Consider the following 17,682-nt stretch of genomic DNA (forward strand, 5'->3'; position numbering starts at 1 on the left):
CTTGTCCGTGAATCCGCACCAATATATACTACATGCACATGCATATGCAAATAGTAAATGGCGCTTGCAGCCGAATAAATGTGCATAAATTCATAATTGCACTGCCCACATTAACCGCTTCGTTAGGAATTTTGCTCATCTGACCACTGGTCACCACAGCCGGCGGCCGTTGTTCCCTGTTTTCTGGCCACCAGAGCCAAATCCAAAATCCAACGTCTAACATACGACATTCGGCAGTCCCACTTCGCAGGCCAATGACAAAAGCCACAAAACGCAATGAACATGGCGCTCCGGTCAGATTGTTGACCGCGAATCTGCTGATGAGTATCTCGTTTGTGCCATGTGCCCTTTGACCCCGTAACCCTTTAACCCTTTAACCCTGCCGCTGACACACACACGCCAGTTCAGCGAATCGAATGCGATTGGGTGACAAACCAAGTACATAGTGATTGAATTTTATAATTATTTCATTTTAGAATCACATTTCAACGCTACTAATATAAGAAAATCGTTTAAGAAAGGAAATTAAAGTGGATTTTTTTCTTGGAATTATGTTTCTATCTTAACTGCCCCCATTGCGCACTTTGAATTGAATGTGTGGCGCAAATATAATCGAGATGACAGAACCAAAAACCGAAAGCTCTTAAATCAGCGCCACACTTGTATCCCTCGGAATTCCTCGAAAAAGGGCAGCAAAATGACTTTATAATTTCGGAAATGACTCTGCACTTTCGAGCAGGTAAACTGGCAAAAGGAGGGGTTAAGAGCAGCAGGGCGACAAAGATAAACATTAAAAATTAATCAGCACTTTTGGCTCAAACTTTGATAATTGCCGGGCGGCCAAAATGAAGCCAAGAGCGTAAACAGCTACAAAAACGCTCCACACAGCATTAAATGGTCAGAAAAGCGTGGGCGCCAGACGGGGAGTCCTTTGAAAAATGACAGGAAACCAGCCATCAGTTAGCGCGGGAAAAGCAAAGTTTTAACCCTTTTGTGCGGGGAACCCCATTCACCAAATTCACCCCATTTCGGCCAAAAGTTGTGCACATTTTTGTTTGTGAAATTGATGTGCATCATAAAAATTTGCGACTCAGGTGGCAAGTTGTTACCTTTGATGCGCCACGGAGCGGACTTGAGGCGCCCTTCTTGATCATTTTAATTGAGGCAACGGAAGGCGTTGTGTAGATACCAACGAGTTGAAAGTGAAAAGTGCGGACAACGGGGCGTATGAGTGATATTTCATGTTCGCCACTTAATGGACGCTTGGCACCTTAAACACCGCCATCCGTTTGGCTCGTAAAGCCGAAATGCCTGGCATATCTTTTATGATTACCATAAACTATTTACACAGAACTTTAATAATCTGGTGCGTGCAGCAGCAAAATGTTTGCAAGTATTTTATGCGCCAAAGGATTTATGTCGACTCACAACATCCCGCAGGATCGTCTGGTGTTTTGCGAACTATACGAGTATACTCGATGTGTATGTGGCCTTGTTTGTTTTGCTTTTGTCGGCTTTTGCCAGTGTGTCTGGTGCTGTTGACGCTTTTGACTCACTCAACACCCCGCACCTTCAGCACCTCCCCCCAAAACCCGCCCAAAAAAGCAAAAGTTTGCCAACACAAACAGCTACTCAGGCGTATAATTGCCATTAAAGTGCGCTTAAAATGAGCTGAGAGACCCTCGAAACGAGCTGGTTTTATCGGGCTCAATACGTGGCAATGGAGTGCTGTGTTGGCCCGGCCTTTATGCATAAGTACGAGTATCAATATTTCACAACTTGGCCCTTCGGGGGTCCCGGCAATTAAGCGCTGCAACTTTCGGTCGTTGGGCATTTTTCATGCCACATTATTCCTGTAGCATCTACGATGTATAGTATATGTGTGTGGCCTGCTGGAGCTCATCTGGCTCGCAAATTAACCAAAAAAGGGGTCTTTCACATTCAGTGTCCGAGCTCCTGAGCTCGGATATGTCCCTAATTGAAGCCCACTGACGTGTACTCGAATATCAGATTGCAATCTATTTTGCTTCAGCTGAATGGCTTCTAAGTTGCCATTCGAGCGGGCACAATTTATGCCTGGCTATGGCTTGCAGTTGGGCATGGAGATGGGGCTGGACTCGCTTTTGATTGACAGCTTATGCTGGAAAATGCAGAGATATGATTACCTTAGCTTGCCTGGAGAATTGTCATCTTGGTGTCAGGATAGACAATGCTGCAAAAGCAAAGCCAAAGCAGCAGCAGAAGGGGGAGATGTAGCATCAACTCTGCAGCTGCAGCTGCAGCTGTGGCTGACAGCCGTCAGTTGAGAAATGAAACTAAATGGCAGAAAAGCAAACATTTCCCAGCACCGGATCATATTTCAAATTCAAACTGTGACCGGGCGTTCTAAGCACATAATGAGCAAAAATGTTTAAAATCAACAGCAAAAACCTTCTACTGAAAATGCATAGCCGTTGACATGCTGACAGCACATTATTTACCTCGCCAACAACCAGAAACAGACGACCAGTGAAATTATGAGCTCCGGCAATATTGCAGCGCAATGAGCTGAACTTCGGGCGCAATATGTACACGTATAGAAATTCTGCTCATGTATCCGTTTTTAATAAATTAGTTTGCAATTTGCCACGCCTGACTGGCTGCGAAGCAGCCAAGTGGCGCAAAAGGTGCAACTTGCTGTTGCAGCCAAAGTGGCAACAACGATGCGCAACCAGCGGCAAAGCACCAAAGAACCTTCTTGGAAACAACACTCACCTTTGAGCCTGTTTTCGAGTGCCATAAAAGCCAACTGCACGGTGAAAACATAATGTCGGTATGTAGCATATAGCTGCGATGCACTTCCGTTGCGCAACGCCCTCTACAGTCGTCCAGGCGCACTAAATGTCTGTCTGCAGAAGCGAATTTGCTTGCTCCTTCGAAGGACCTGCGATTTCTGTTTGTATCTCTGTTATGCAATTGTAAAGTGCGCATGTTACTTAATCCAGGACCAAATCGGACAGTTCTTCAAGTAACAAGAGTTTCAAAACGTTCTAAACCATAAATTCATACTTTTTGCAACGACAATTTGTATAGCTTCAAATCATACAAATTGTTCTTGCCCTTGAATAATTTAAGGTTAGTTTGACCCTTCCTCGAATACGACGACCTTCAAGCCCACGCAAGCCATCTGTTTGGCAGGGAATATTTGAATGAGAACTCCGCGGCTTTAAGAGCGATGGCCGTAAGCCACTGCTGGCTAATGCCGTCATTCAATGTCAGGCAATTTCCGGCGCGCCAAGCAGAGCATCAGGCCAAATTCGAAAATTCCGCGAAGGGCAATGGCAAATTGGTAATTGGTATAGCGTTAGCGCGTTTCGCGGACAGGATGGGACAATCCGCAATGCCAATTCCAGCCAACCTGATCCCGAAAAGATGGCCCAAGGGGCGGGGGCTGCTCCTGGCCCAGACGATGTGTAAATCATTTTAGCAAAACGTAGACATAATCTCAGAGCACGGGTATTGCGACTGTGCACGTGCCAGAGGCTTTTATTGTTGTCTGCCCGCCGCTCGTCTGATTCGCTCGAAACGGCAAAGGACCCTAAAAAATTCATAACATGTAGCGCCGCATATCCCCAAAATCCACACCCGAAGACGACGACAATGTGAGCGCCCATCATCAGCCATCAGCGACCAGGATGCGGAGTTTGTGGATGTGAATGTGGATGCGGAGGCCACTGAGCCAGCAACCATCTCGCTGAGTGGCGGTCTTACGTGGCAATGACATGGGGGGATAAAAGTATCATTGCTTTTAGAGAGAGTCCTCATCGCGGGCCTCCTTAGTCCTCCTTAGTCCTCCTAATATTGCCAGGACGAAGCCAAGGCTCGGCCGTCCGTCCAGCCATTGTGGCCACAATAAAAATTCGCATTCCCATTATATAGCCATCACCGTTCTTACTGCCATTCGCACACCCCAAAGCGGCATACGTACATATATATATTCCCACCTAAATGGGAAAAGTGGGCGCGTTACGGATGTGGGCGTACACAGAGAAAAATGCTGAGAGAGTGGCAGTTCTTTGGAATATTTAAAATGGGTCTACATGACAGCATTTCTAAATTAAATGCAACTGATAACACATTTATCTAATCAGCATAACTTAAGCCCTTCAAAAACATATGACACGCGGTTATTTAATTGCTAAATTAATACGCCTAGCGGGTTGTTTAATAGCAAATAATACTATTTCGAAATAGTTCAGTTCAAGTGCACCAAAAGCTGGCGGCAATCAATAGAAACTCCGCAAGTGAAATGAATGTCGTTTAATGGGCTGTGGGTGGGGTGAAAAATTAGACAAAGGAGTTGTGCATCATAAACACTTTAAAAATCATTTTTGGCCAAAAGTTTGGCAAAAATATTTATATAAATAGCTAAACCGAGGCGAACGAAACTTTTTTGTGAGTTATATATTGCGTCTACAATTTGGAGAGCAAGCTCAAAACTTTCATTATGCAAAAGTTTTTTAATAAAAGTGCAAACATAGTGGCAGCTGACTCCAAAAAATACCGCTCTTACCCTCTCTCTCTTTCCCCCTCATTTTGGCCACATGGCTAACACACACACACACACACTCACACACATGGACATGCACATGCACATGCACTTGGCCGTTATTAAAACCAACAGTTTTGTTTACTGCCACACGGAAGTGAGCGTGTGGTTGTGAGCCATCTATTCCCAATTGCATATAATAAAGTTTTTTGCACCGTTTTTCGGCCTTTTTACCTGGCCAACAAAGATATCGCACAAATTCAAATTCGCACTTGTGGTGCCAATGGTATTTAATTAAACATTTGAACTCAGCAAGTTGCCTAAACGAGTTTATATTGTTGCTAGGACAAATAATTAGTGTGATTCACTCGTTATCTGCCGACGAGTGATTTTATGTCATCTGCATCAAATGTGTATTCACATTTTCACACATGTGCTTCTAATGCTCCCATTTGCGAATTTCATTCTCATGCTGGCTATAATTTAAATTAATTAGTTTTATGCGCACCACAAGGCAAACTCTCCACAAACTAATAAATACATTGCCAGGCATTCAAGGAGAGGCCAAACTGAATAGTTAATTAAATATCGCACACACTTTTATGTGCAGCTAAAAACAATATTGCGGTATCGCAAAAATGTGACTAATAAAGCGGCGTAATAAAAATCATAATAACATTTTAAATGTTTAATTTAACATAAAAAGTGAGTGAAAAGCAAAAAAGCCCCGTAGCACATAACACTGCCACCGATGGAGGAACGCGAGTCCAACTTACACAGCCAACCGAGTTGGCAGCGATATTACGTATACGCACGCATGCACATGGCGACATGGCAAATATTTTGTATGCAAAATAAAGTACTCGAAAAGTCACTTAAAGTGTGTCGCTGGGCGGGCGGCTTCCTGCTCCGGGCTAACCGGCTGACTGGAGGGGCATAAAGAGCGTAAAAAATGTTAAATGATAAATAAAATTTACAACCGCAACAACAGAGCAGCAGCAAACCAACAGCGAGCATATGTGGCAAGCGAAGAAGTTTCGCCCTTCTCGTCGAACGAGCGACATAATAAAATGCAATTTAGACATCAAAAATACACAGTAAATGGAGCAGGAGTAGCAAGTCGCAGCTGACAGGACGAAAAGGACGACAGGCGGGCGGCTCCTCCTCCAAAAGGAGGAGGTTCGCGCAAGGAGTCACAGACAGCCGCGTGACTGACAAGCGGGGGGAGACGGGCGAGGAACCACAGCCGCATCCGCGCTCGCATCCGCAGCCACATCCGCGCCAGAACGACAAACAGGCGAGAGCGCGCAACACGCAGGACAGAGGACAATACACTTAGAACTAAGCTCCAAAGTGCTGGAGTGCACAAAATGTTGCTTAAAGTTGATTCTTCTTTATCAAGGGGTTGCTTTCTGTGGTTGCTTTCTGTTTATGTTTGCCAAGCGGACTTGCCTTCATTATTAATTACATTACTGAACGCAATAGTTGCACCTATTTGCTAACAAAGAGAAGGTTGTAAAGTTATATATTAGGAGGGGGGCTTCTACGAGGGAGGTATTATGAAGTTGCCATCTAGATGGAAACAGATTATCGAACAAAACGGCGCATATTTGAACTAAATCCGATCACTGTAACACTTTTTATAAGGCATTGAATAAAGAGCAAAAAAGCGGAAGGGAGATATTTTCCAACCTATTATTTATTTTATTTATTTATTCAACAAAGTAATGTGCTGTAGAGGCTAAGTATGTCCGATTAGTCTGACTTCGTTTAAGCAAACACTAATGCCTATTGAAGTGCTAGGAATTTTCTCGCAGTGCCCATCGACGTTTGAGGAGGCTGTGCGTGCGAGCCAAAAGGATTGCCGGAGCAGACAATTTACTGCGAACGATATGTTATGCTTTCTTTCCACCACAGCTCCTTCGTCCAGTGCATACTATATTTGAAAGCAGTGCGCTGGGGCACACTTCTCAGTGAGTGGAATGGAGCTGGGAGCTGGAAACTGGGAAAAATAGGGGACTGCGTCCCTTGGCCAATTCAGGCGGGCAGCAAATCAAAGCTGAGACCAGCACAGGTGACATGGGAAGCGGGCCAGCTCGAGCGGCGTGCCAGCGCGTAGCGGGACAACAAAGGTGTGCACTTAATTTAATTAGAGCCGGGAATGGGGGAGGGCCAACTTGAGCACCCACTTTCCAGGCCGAACTGGCGATGTAATGGTCTGGAAATGGCATTTGGCAGCCTGCGAACAACGGCGGAGAATGCGCGAGCCTTTTGTGAAGATGAATTTCATTTCATTAAACACAAATTTCATTGTGTGCGCTTAAAGTGAAATTAAATAAATGAGCATGGGCCCTTTGGGATGGGGTGCCAAGTGGGTTGGGCTGGGTCTAAAGGGGTTATGTCCATGACAAATGCACCGTGAAATCGCTGCTAAAAACCTCCTGCTTGCAATACGTGTGTATGTGCCAAGTCCGCCTTGCCATTTTGCCCGGTTCTCATTCGCATTCGCATTCGGTTTACGTTTACCCGTTTGTGTTTGTATTTTAATGCAAATTGTTGTAATGTTAAATGAGTCACAAAATTGTTGTACATCACGGGGATTAAATGAATTTTAAAACGCGACATTAAAAATGGAATGCGGAATGTGCAAAACTGCATAATGATGTTCGCTTTGGTTTGGTGACCCAAAAGGCGGGGACGACGGTGGCGTATGCGTAATGTGCTTATAACTATAACGAAATTCGCGTGCTCCGGATGCAAATGAGGAACGCTGGAATGCAGGAATGCAGGATGGGATTTATGAAAAGTGCACATCTACCACCAGCTCTTGACCTTGTGCAGCACGGTCTTAAAGACGGGCACCTTCACGGGAAACGGCTTGGGCACCTTGATGGGCACATACTTGACCACGTGGTAGGGCACATGCTTCTCCACCGGCACCGGGATGTGCTTCTCCACGGGCACGGGGATCAAGCGCTCGACGGGAACCTTTAGTTCCTTCTCCACCGGCACCTGCACGTTCTTGGTGACCGGTATGTGGATGGGCACTGGCTTGCGAACGGGTATGATGACCGCATGCGATATGGGTATCTTCACCTCCTTCTCCACCGGCACGTGCTGCTTCTTCACGTGCTTCACCGGCACATAGTTGATGATGTCCACATGATGCGAGTGGTGGGTGTGTCCCTGGCCATGACCACTTGCCTCCGACAAGTAGTTGGAGCTCTGCTCCTGCCCAGCATCGGGATGCTCCTCAAAGTCATCAGCACCAGATCCGCTCGAGGCAGATGCAGCCGATGTCGAACCGGATCCAGAAACGGATGGTTCGTGATGCCCGAAGTACGAAGGGTGCTGTTCCTGCTGCTGATGCTGCTGTTGGTGGTAAAGTTGCTGCTGCAGATGCTGCTGCTGCTGGTGCTGCTGCTGCTGCAACTGCTGGTGGTAGGGCTGCCCCTGCTGGCCATCGTATCCAGAGTCTGGCATGTACGGCGGCAGGAAATTTCCCATTGAAATTTTATCGTACGCATAGGGATGAGTGGCCTGCTGTTCCGGCTGCTGCTCCTCCGGCGCCGATGATGTCCACTGTGCGTAGTCCTGCTCGGGACCAGATCCATAGGCCGGCAAAAATCCACCATTATGCCCGGCACCGGGATAATTGTAAATCGACGAATGTTCCTGATTGTTCTCCAATCCACCGCCAGCTTGTCCATTTCCCGAGCCAAAATCATGGGCACCAGCTGCTGCAACGGCAGCGACCGCGGCGGCATCTTCATTCTGCTCCTCGTAAATCGGTATCTCCTGCTTGCTGGAGCCCAGGGCCAGTGCCTCCGTGTGCGTGGGTGCCACCGAGCCGTACCCATTGGTAACGTGTCCCAGTCCCGAGAGATTTGTTAGCCCGTTGAGCATGCTGGCCAATCCTTGACGGGAGCCTGAGGAATGACTGCTGCTAAAGGCCCTCCGTTCGCCCGCATTTCCCCTTGGAATTTTGGCCGAGCCATACCGATGATTGGGATGATGCTGCTGCTGCATCGCCTGGTCCATTGGCAGCCATCGATTCTCGAACAAGGACCCCATATTGTGATAGGACGGGTGGCTCCTGGTCGTTTCTGTCGAGGATGCGGTGCCGGCGGTGGCGGTGGCGGTGGCTCCACTGACAATTGTCAGTATGGTGGTGGCTGCTGCAATGAGCGGCATCTGCTGCGGAGGATAATACGCAACCATTTAATATGCAAAACACTTCAGTCGCGGAGGATAATCAAACAGAAAAGGAATCGACTAAACGATATCCATACCTAACTTTCAATGGGCCATAGAGCACTTTAGATATTTTAAGATATTTGTTTTAAAATTTGCAGATCTGAGCATCCTTTTTATGATCTCTCAGCTTTAAGGTTTTTTTTGTTAACATCACCAGCCGCAATATGCCCAAAATGGCAAGAGTACCTATTTTGTTTGAAAAAAGTGCTGAATAGCATGGGTTTGTATTCCACAATTTTTGCATAATGCATTTTTAATATCCCGACTCCGCCGCCTGCCGCGCCCTGCAATGCCATCCATTCCACACTCACCAAATTAAGGTTCGCCATGGGGCCTGGTGGGCTTCGAACTCTGGCTGGGATTGGGCTAAGACCTTGACTGCGGCTGCTGGCCGACTGCTGCGATGGTAATGTGGCCAAACTCCAGGCGAGACAGCGTTTTTATATGTGGCTCCCAACGACCAGGACAGATCTGCTCCGAGAGCAAAGCTCTTACACAATCTGCTGCGGCGGCAGCACAATTTTCAGTTTTCAGGCTTCATCTGTGTGGTGATAGAAGGCGGTTGGCCAAAAGTGAGTGTTGGCCATTCGCTGCTGACCTGTTGCCATTTCTCTCGCGCTTTTTGCTGCAGCATTTATGAATTAAGTTACGCGATCAATTCAAATTGTGCAGCAAAACGGCAGAAACATAATAAAAAAAAAGGAAACAAATGGAAAATGTAATAACCAAATCATGAGCAAGAAAACCGGCTCTCAAACACTTGGAAAAACAATAAAGTTCAAAGTCATTTTCCCCGGCAACGACAAGGAATTAGTCGACCTGGCACGCGCCACCATCGCAGTGCAGCTCCATGGTGATCTGGCCACGATCATCCGCTGCGGCGTGGTGGTGGCCTTCACCAGGTGCTTGGAAAACCTGCACTCCTTCAGTCGAGTGGAGTGCAGTGGAGTGGAGTGCAGTGGAGTGGATGGCCAAAGTGGTTGGACCGCTTTTGGGTAAGCGTGCTGGACAAAAGCTGATGACTGTGAGTCCATTTCTGTGGCCCAAAGCATTTCTATTTGCCATTGTGTTTTCGTGTTGTGCGGACTTGCCTTCACCTTTTTACCAAAAAGGTTAGTTTTAATTGTTTCAACAGTGGTTTTCTTTTCTTTCTGGCTCTCTCTCTCTTTTTTTGGGCCATTGTTCGGCTGGGTTTGAGGTTTTTCTGGGCTCAGCAATGGGGCGTGGCGGGCGGAAAAGTGAACGCCTTTTAAGTGCACCTGCAGACATGATGCTGCTGATTATATTTTTCTTGCCAAGCGTAACAGCTCGTTAGTATTTTCAAGTGATTTTCATTTATTTTCCCTGCCTTTTGCTGCAGACCAGCCGATGGAGGAAAGGCCAGGGCAAAAAAAGAGAAAAAGGAAGTGTACTGATTTGAAAGGAAACAAACATTTCGCAGCTGCCCAAAAGAGTCTGGGCTCTTATCGTTGCTCCTCGGCTGCCATGGCAGTCACCTTTCTGGGTATTTTTTTAAGCGAAATTCACGCTTACTTCATTTCAATTACAATTACATGATTCCATTTCTCTCGCTGGCTGCTCGCAAATGCAAAAGTGATGTAACTTACTAGAGGCCAGCGCGATTACCTGGCTGTTACCTTCTCATTCCCAAACTTCAAGCTTCCAAACTTCCAAACTCCCAAACCCAGCAATGTAAATCCACCAATGGAAACCAATCAATAGCTTTGAGCTGGCACAAATGTATAAACAACATGAAATCGCTTTTTAAATACTATATTTTCGCTTTCCATTTATATTCGTTTTTTCTTTGTTCCTTTTCTGTTTTGGTGGCGTGGCTCAAACAAATGACACAGACGGGCACAGATGCAGATCCATATTCAGATACATACCGATAGATTCAGATACATATGCAGTGTGCAGTGTGCAGTATGTAGTACGTAGTGCGGGATGCAAATGCCAGCACTGAGCGGGCTATAAAATAAATAAAACTGTTTCGCATTTTTGTGCTGTGCTGAGTCGAGTTTTTAAAACTCTTTCAAATGTTGTGTAATATTTTGCCAGCCCGTATATTTATTTTCGTTGCATTGGTCGAAAGGCAAAGGAGAGAAATAAAGCGACAGCACAGGCGAAATATGCATTTGAAATACCAGTTTTTGGGGGTGCAAATGCGGATACGCCTGTCGTTCGAATATCCTTGTGCAACGTGCTCATATTTGCATTGTATTTATGCACAGTTTTATTGTTGTTTATTGAAACTGTGGGGCTGCCAACAAAGGCTATTGGAATTTTGGTGCCTAAATAGAAGTGCCAACAAAACTAAGCACACTCTTACATTTTGTCAACTGGTCCATTTTCAACACCACAAACCTGGTTTTGTCAGCCGGAAAATAATAGTTGGACTTTTGGGTTACCCCGAAATGGTTGTCTTCGTACGAAAACGAAAGAATTTCACAGTCTGCACTCAATTTGTGGGCTGACTGCAATATTTGCACCCTTTACCACATTCGTTCTTGTATTTTTAAATAAATGCATGAACAAGATTTTCAATCATTTGCAGTTTATTAGCAATAGTTATTAGTGCCCTTTTGGCTGCAGTTTCAGAAGACCCGATTAAAAATGCGCATAGCTTTTTCTTGGACTCCTGAAAACCAGTTTTCATGCCTCGTTCCTCTTGACCCATCGTAGATTCCTGGCCCTAAAAAATCGACGTTTGCGTGCCGAGATGTTTGGCATTGGATGTGCAGGAGTACACCCCGGCGTATACTTAATTGCGAGCGTGTTTATTATCTGGCTGTGCTGAACGTCATGGTCGTAAATTAAAATGACACGCTTTGCATATCCTGCCACGCCCCGCCCCTCCGGCCGCCCCTTCCGCACACACACGCTCACACACACACACGGCAGCAATAAAAATTTTAATTATTCAATTAAATTACACTCGAAGGCGTTGCTCACAGCTCCTCAGTTCCGCAGTCCAGAGTCCAGTGTGCGGAGTTCAGAGTTCACAGTTCAGAGTTTGGCGAAATGCGAAATGAATGACGGCCCATAAAATTGACACCGCCACACTTGCACGAACAACGAAACAGAAGTAGGCTGGAGTGGAGGCACAAGGACAATGCATTGGCACGGCGAAATCATATAAAAATCATGTTTATTTAATTTGCATTACAAAGGGCCGCCGCTCGTTAAATTCACTCCACGGCCGACCGGCCACGCCCACGTTTTAAAAAACAATAAACCCTATATATGTACGTGGGCGGGAGCAGCACGTAAAATGATTAGCAAATATGCCACCGAAATACTTGCAGATACGGCCGCCCGGCGGGGCAGGGTGGGGGGTGGGGTTTGGCTATAAACTGGCAGGACATTAAAGGTGGGGCGTCGTCCTTAAAGGAAGGTGCCGGTTTCCAAGAGGTCAAGGGGCAGCGCTTGGAGCTCTTGGGCACGCAATACCCTCGGCGGACGGGAGCATTGAGGCAAGGCACGCATATTTAATTAGCTTCATGCACTGCCGTTTTGTGGCCAAATGGGTGGTTCACTGGCTCAGTGGGTGGGTGGCTTGGTGGGTGGCTTGGTGGGTGGCTGGTGGGTGGCGCCAAAGACGTTGGCCATTCGAGTGGGCGGACCTCGGCAAGTTAGTGACCGCACAGTGAAGATTCTCCCGGGGGAATCGCCTGCGCCAGATTTGATTAGGTATTGAAATGATAATGGATTACAGGCAGCACGATTGCCTGGCTTTATACATATTATGCAAGTACAGCGCTTGCGAAAGAGATTTGCTTTCAACAGGAAAGTAATCTTAAAGGCTTCTTAAAGGCGATTTGCCGACACTGGCATATTAATGCCACTTTTTTGTATGTTTTAGCAAGCTAACAAGCTTAGGAGTTAAAGTAATAATAATACCTTACGATATTAAGTTCAATATTCGAATTGTTGAAAGCACTGAAATAGCATGGAAATGCAAATCCTTTAATTCCATTTTTGTGCAACTTAGGCAATCTAAGCGGCTCAATTTACGGTGATCATTACTGCATTAATTAATTTAATTCGTATTAGCTTAGTTTCCTGTGAGAAATAGTTCGAAGCTGGCTTAAAATTGCAGTTAACAAGTTGCTTGTAATTAAATCTCTTCCTTCAAACTCTGCCTGCCAGAATGACACAAACTGCATTCAATTATATCCCAAATTGCGTATTATTTCCAATATAATGAGAGTGGGTTTCCCATCTTTGGCAGGGCGAATCCACCATAGCACTCCATTTGCACTTCGTGCGAGGGAATTTGAGCTGAGTGGCCGGCTTGGCACATTTTATATGCGTGTCCATGTCGTTCCTCTGATGATTTTTGCCCTGTTCAGTGAGTTTCTGGCTGTTGTTGCTCTTGTACTTCCACTTCCATGTATTTGCACTGCTAGTTGTACTTGTAGTTGTAGTTGTAGTTGTAGTTGTAGTTGTACTTGTAGTTGTACTCGCTGTGTGATTAATTCGCGCAAAGAGTTGTGCGCTTCCGTTTCCGGCGGTGTTGTTGTTGGCAGCAGCGCTCGAGCTTTTGTGTTTCACATTTCACAGGAGGCTGATTTGTGCTTAGCTGTGGGTGAGTCGGTGGGCGGTGAGCGGTGGGCGGTGAGCGGTGGGCGGTGAGCGGTGGGCGGTGGGCCACAATATTAATTGTTTTGTGCCCAACGAGGCTTAAAAACACATGCTCATGTAAGCCACGTCCGCTGCAGTGGCCTCCTCATCCCTCCCCATATACCTACACACATATATTGTGCCCCCCGTTGGCCTTTTCATGTTCACGTTTTGAAAAATCTGGGAAACGCACCGGGATTTCTGGCGGGGATCTGGAGTGCTGTGGAGTGGAGTGATGTGGTGTGGTGTGGTGTGCCCAACATTGGACGCTTCAGCTTGGCCCCAAACATTTAAGATAAGAGCGCCACAATGGGTTCGTTTGTATGCCATTAATATGAAAATCAGACACACTTATCTTAATTAGTTAGTCGCTCATAAAAGGGCCAACTGAAAAGTCAACCAAGCAGCTCATGGGACATACTTACTGGGTTTCCACTGGCCAGCTGGAGGTAAATAGCTCAACTGAAAATAACGCACACGCAATGGGGTTCATAGCATTACTTTTTTCACATTCCCACTTTTTTTCATTTTTTTCATTTGTTTTTTTTAATATTACACAATATTTCCAGGGGGTGTGTTCAGCTTTGTGTGGCTTCTAATGTGCCAGCATATACAAATTATGGTGCTTAACATGTAATACTTAATTTTGTAGAACAAGCGGCGCATTTAGTTTTTGGTCCCGTTCCCCAGCTCTGTTCCCCTCTCCCTTTTCCCTTCTTGTTTAGGGACCTTTAAAGGCGCACTTACCGCCGGCTAATTCGCGTTGAGTATGCGTCATGTGGTGCGCGGCGAAAGGGTTGCCATCACACACTAAGAAGCACGAGCAGCGAAACTATAAACTTAAATTACAGGAGCTATTCTGCCACTGCTTTAAGTCTAACGAAGTACAAGCTAGTAAATATAAAATATTTTATTAGAATTCTTAGCTATCTTTACCTTGTCTTAAAGCTGAAGTTCAAGGCAGGAAAAGTATTTTCACGGAATTCAAAGGCGAAGAATTCGCAGTAATAACTTTTTATTTGTCTTTATACAGGCAGTTATCATTTCCTTCCGAAATTATGTATTTATACGCCATTTTCGCCCTTTTCACCGACAATTTGTTCAAGTGTCATTGTGTTGGCCGGGTTAGTAGGCGGCCAAACGGCGACAAAACGTCATCGGAGCCCAGAGACTTTTAAGGAGTCCCCTAGACCAGAGACCAGAGCCCAGAGTTCCGGGCGGCAATGCGCAATTGAATGAACACGATGCCGATGACTCTGACGATGACTCCTTTGAAGGAGCTGCCGCTGAAGTTGAGCTGATTATTGCTGCCTTCTTTATGTGAGTGTGAGTGTGAGTTGGTGGCGGTGTGTGTGTGTGTGTGTGTGAGGGGGTGTGTGGGGGTGTGATCCGGGGGCGATTCGTGGAAACGAGCAGCTAATTTAAAATGTATACGAGTGTCGGGGACAGAGAGACAATAAAGGGGAATGGATGGGCCTGGATGGGAATGGAGGGGATGTTGCCATTTATGGCCATTACCATGAGGCATTCAACTTTGCCCGTTAACTGCCTGAATGCATAAATTAGCAATTGATTTTTGCTGCATTAAATATTTAAGATGCGTACTTGGCTGTTTAAGGGTTGACTTTAAGTTTTTGACCGCGCTTAAATCGCCAGATGATCAGAAGCACTTGCCGCTCGCAACTTTTTAAGACCCCTGACAATTTGAACTAGCAGAAAGTTCAAATGTTTCGCTGCTCGTGCACTTAGCAACACTTTAGCTGCCACCTCACTCAGTGCAGCCCCCTCGTTTTAGCCATCTTTACTTAAGGTTTGTACGTACATATATACTATATAAACACTTTTTTATGGCTACATTGTGCGTATATTCTGCTGGTTTCCTTCACACTTTTTTTCTTTTTTGCGCCATTCTCGTAATATCTATAAACGTAATTGGATATGTGGCGCGTCTGACTGTTTGACTGGCAAAACTTTGAGCTCTTCATGCGATGCCGAACTGGACGCCCGGAAAACCCACTATTTCAACTCCCAAAACGCACGCCACACGTCTGTTCCGCCCGGGAAATTGGCAACAATTGTAGCAAAGCCGCAGAATGGCGGCCATAGAAAGTTGTTATGAAAATTTTCTAAGCGCTTTTTGCTCCCTGCACTTTTCCCCTTTTTCATGCGATCTGTCCTGCTGAATTGCCGGATAGGCAATCAATTCACCAATTACACAACTTGGCGGCGAGCTGTTATGTAATGCGATAAGTGGAAGCGGGCAATCAGATCTTGAAATACAGATACATATGTAAACTTATACAAGCTTGTTGGAGAAAGAAATCGCTTTTAATATTTCCTTAGGAAACATATTTTCGTGTAGCCGCCCTATAATTCCCAACTAGTTCTAGTGAGGACTGTAAGGCATGTCTTCTAATTTCAAGTAATTTCGGTCGAGCAGTGAGTGAAGTGTATGTGTAGTGTATGTACCGGTGTATGTACCGGTGTATGTACCGGTGTATGTATGTATGTATACATGTATGTATGTATGTATGTATGTATGTATGTATGTATGTATGTATGTATGTATGTATGTATGTATGTATGTATGTATGTATGTATGTATGTATGTATGTATGTATGTATGTATGTATGTATGTATGTATGTATGTATGTATGTATGTATGTATGTATGTATGTATGTATGCATGTATGCATGTATGCATGTATGTATGTATGTATGTATGTATGTATGTATGTATGTATGTATGTATGTATGTATGTATGTATGTATGTATGCATAAATGTATGTATGGACATATGTGTGTAGCGTATGTGTTACTTGCACAAAGTAGTAAAAATTGTCTTAATTAAAGCCTGAAGAATGTTTAACTTGCTGTTGGAACACATAGTTATTGCCGCTTTTAATATTTGTTTAGGAAACATATTTTCTTGTGGCCCTATAATTACCAACAGTGAAGACTGTAAGGCATGTCTTCTAATTTAGAGTAGGGATGTCGTCATATTATCAAAAAAAATGATGATAATATTTTAAATATCACATAAAAATATCTTTATCCGCTGGTTCCATAAATACACTTCACAATCCTAAAAAAAAGCTTACTTTATATTCTTTATAATTAAGGAAAGTGCAAAAGAGCAGCTTACCGCAGTTAACTTAACTTTTGATTAATATTTCCGCGCAGTGCAGCTGAGCCGCTTGGCGTGGAGCTGTGGAAACACTGACAGTCACTTGCTGGTTTTCCGCTTCAACTTTGGCAGCATGTCTAGTTCGTCAGATGGCTTCCGCCAACAGCTGCCGTTACTCTTAACCCTGACCGCCAGTTTGGCCCACTACTCCCACTGCTCAGGCTGCAGGCATCCTCGAAGCCATTTGCCATTTGCCATTTTCCATTGCCTCCCCAATAACTGGCTGAAACTTTATGGGAAATTTCGTGCGTTAAGCCTTTTGACAGCTGCACCAATTTGAAGTATTTTTCTTAATTTCCCCAATAGATTTTTCCGCACTTTTGCGGCTGCAAGTTGAAAGTAGCCACAGAGGGTTGAAAAGATGGTAATATCTGGCCGAAATAAGTGGAGATGGTTTTTGGGGGCCAGGAAGCTCGGTTTGAAAACTTTGGCTTAATGTTTGCGCATTTTATGAACCTGCTGGAGGAGCGTGCAACTCTACGATGGCTATATAGCAACAACTATTTTGCACTTAGTCGCAGTTGAAGCATAAAATTGATTTTTAATTGGAAATTGTTTGCATATTTTGTGTACGGCCAAGCAGCCAAGCAGCCCCCTTTCACCTGGTGAAAGTGAGCCAAAGTGCATGTGAGAATTTCTGTGTGCGAGCAATGAAAAATGAAAAATGCACAACAACAAAAAAAGAACAACTTTTAAAAATCCCTGACCTCAAGTGAAACGAGCAGGGAACTTCAGATAGCACACAGTGTTCACTTGAGCGTTTATATGTTGAATTTTTCATTTCTACCCTAGCAAGCTACTACTAATAACTTTGAAATGGTTAAAAAATGAGTATTGTTTACATAATTTTTATATTTATTGCAACCATCGCATTTAAGCTACTTACTTGGCACTTCCGAGCTCGATCGTGCCACTTTCGATCCGCCCAAAATGGCCAGACGGCAGGAAATCGAATTTACCCACTCATTTCCCAACCTCCACCAGTTGGAGTTTATTAAAATTTCACATCAAACATCCGCATAGCGAGCAAAACAAAACGCGAGTGTCTGCGTAGCGGGTCATCCACAATGCAGTGGGTGGTG

General features: G+C 45.0%; 1 protein-coding gene across 2 annotated transcripts; it reads right to left on the reverse strand.

Moving 5' to 3' along the window:
• Nucleotides 1-6,263: 6,263 nt before the first annotated feature.
• On the reverse strand, nt 6,264-9,199 carry LOC6554875 (ecdysone-induced protein 74EF). 2 transcript variants are annotated; one of them, XM_026981006.1, is made up of 2 exons: nt 9,097-9,199; nt 6,264-8,722 (listed from the first exon to the last, which is right to left on the reverse strand). In XM_026981006.1, the coding sequence occupies exons 1-2, from the start codon at nt 9,112-9,114 to the stop codon at nt 7,343-7,345; spliced, it is 1,398 nt and encodes a 465-aa protein (XP_026836807.1). In that variant the 5' UTR covers nt 9,115-9,199; the 3' UTR covers nt 6,264-7,342. The 2 variants fall into 2 exon arrangements, with proteins under 2 accessions (XP_026836807.1, XP_001982213.1); XM_001982177.3 differs by having other exon boundaries at nt 6,264-8,725.
• Between the last annotated feature and the right edge of the window lie 8,483 nt (nt 9,200-17,682).

The sequence above is a fragment of the Drosophila erecta genome, unplaced genomic scaffold (assembly GCF_003286155.1).
Source record: "Drosophila erecta strain 14021-0224.00,06,07 unplaced genomic scaffold, DereRS2 tig00000000-arrow-pilon, whole genome shotgun sequence".
NCBI lineage: Eukaryota > Metazoa > Arthropoda > Insecta > Diptera > Drosophilidae > Drosophila > Drosophila erecta.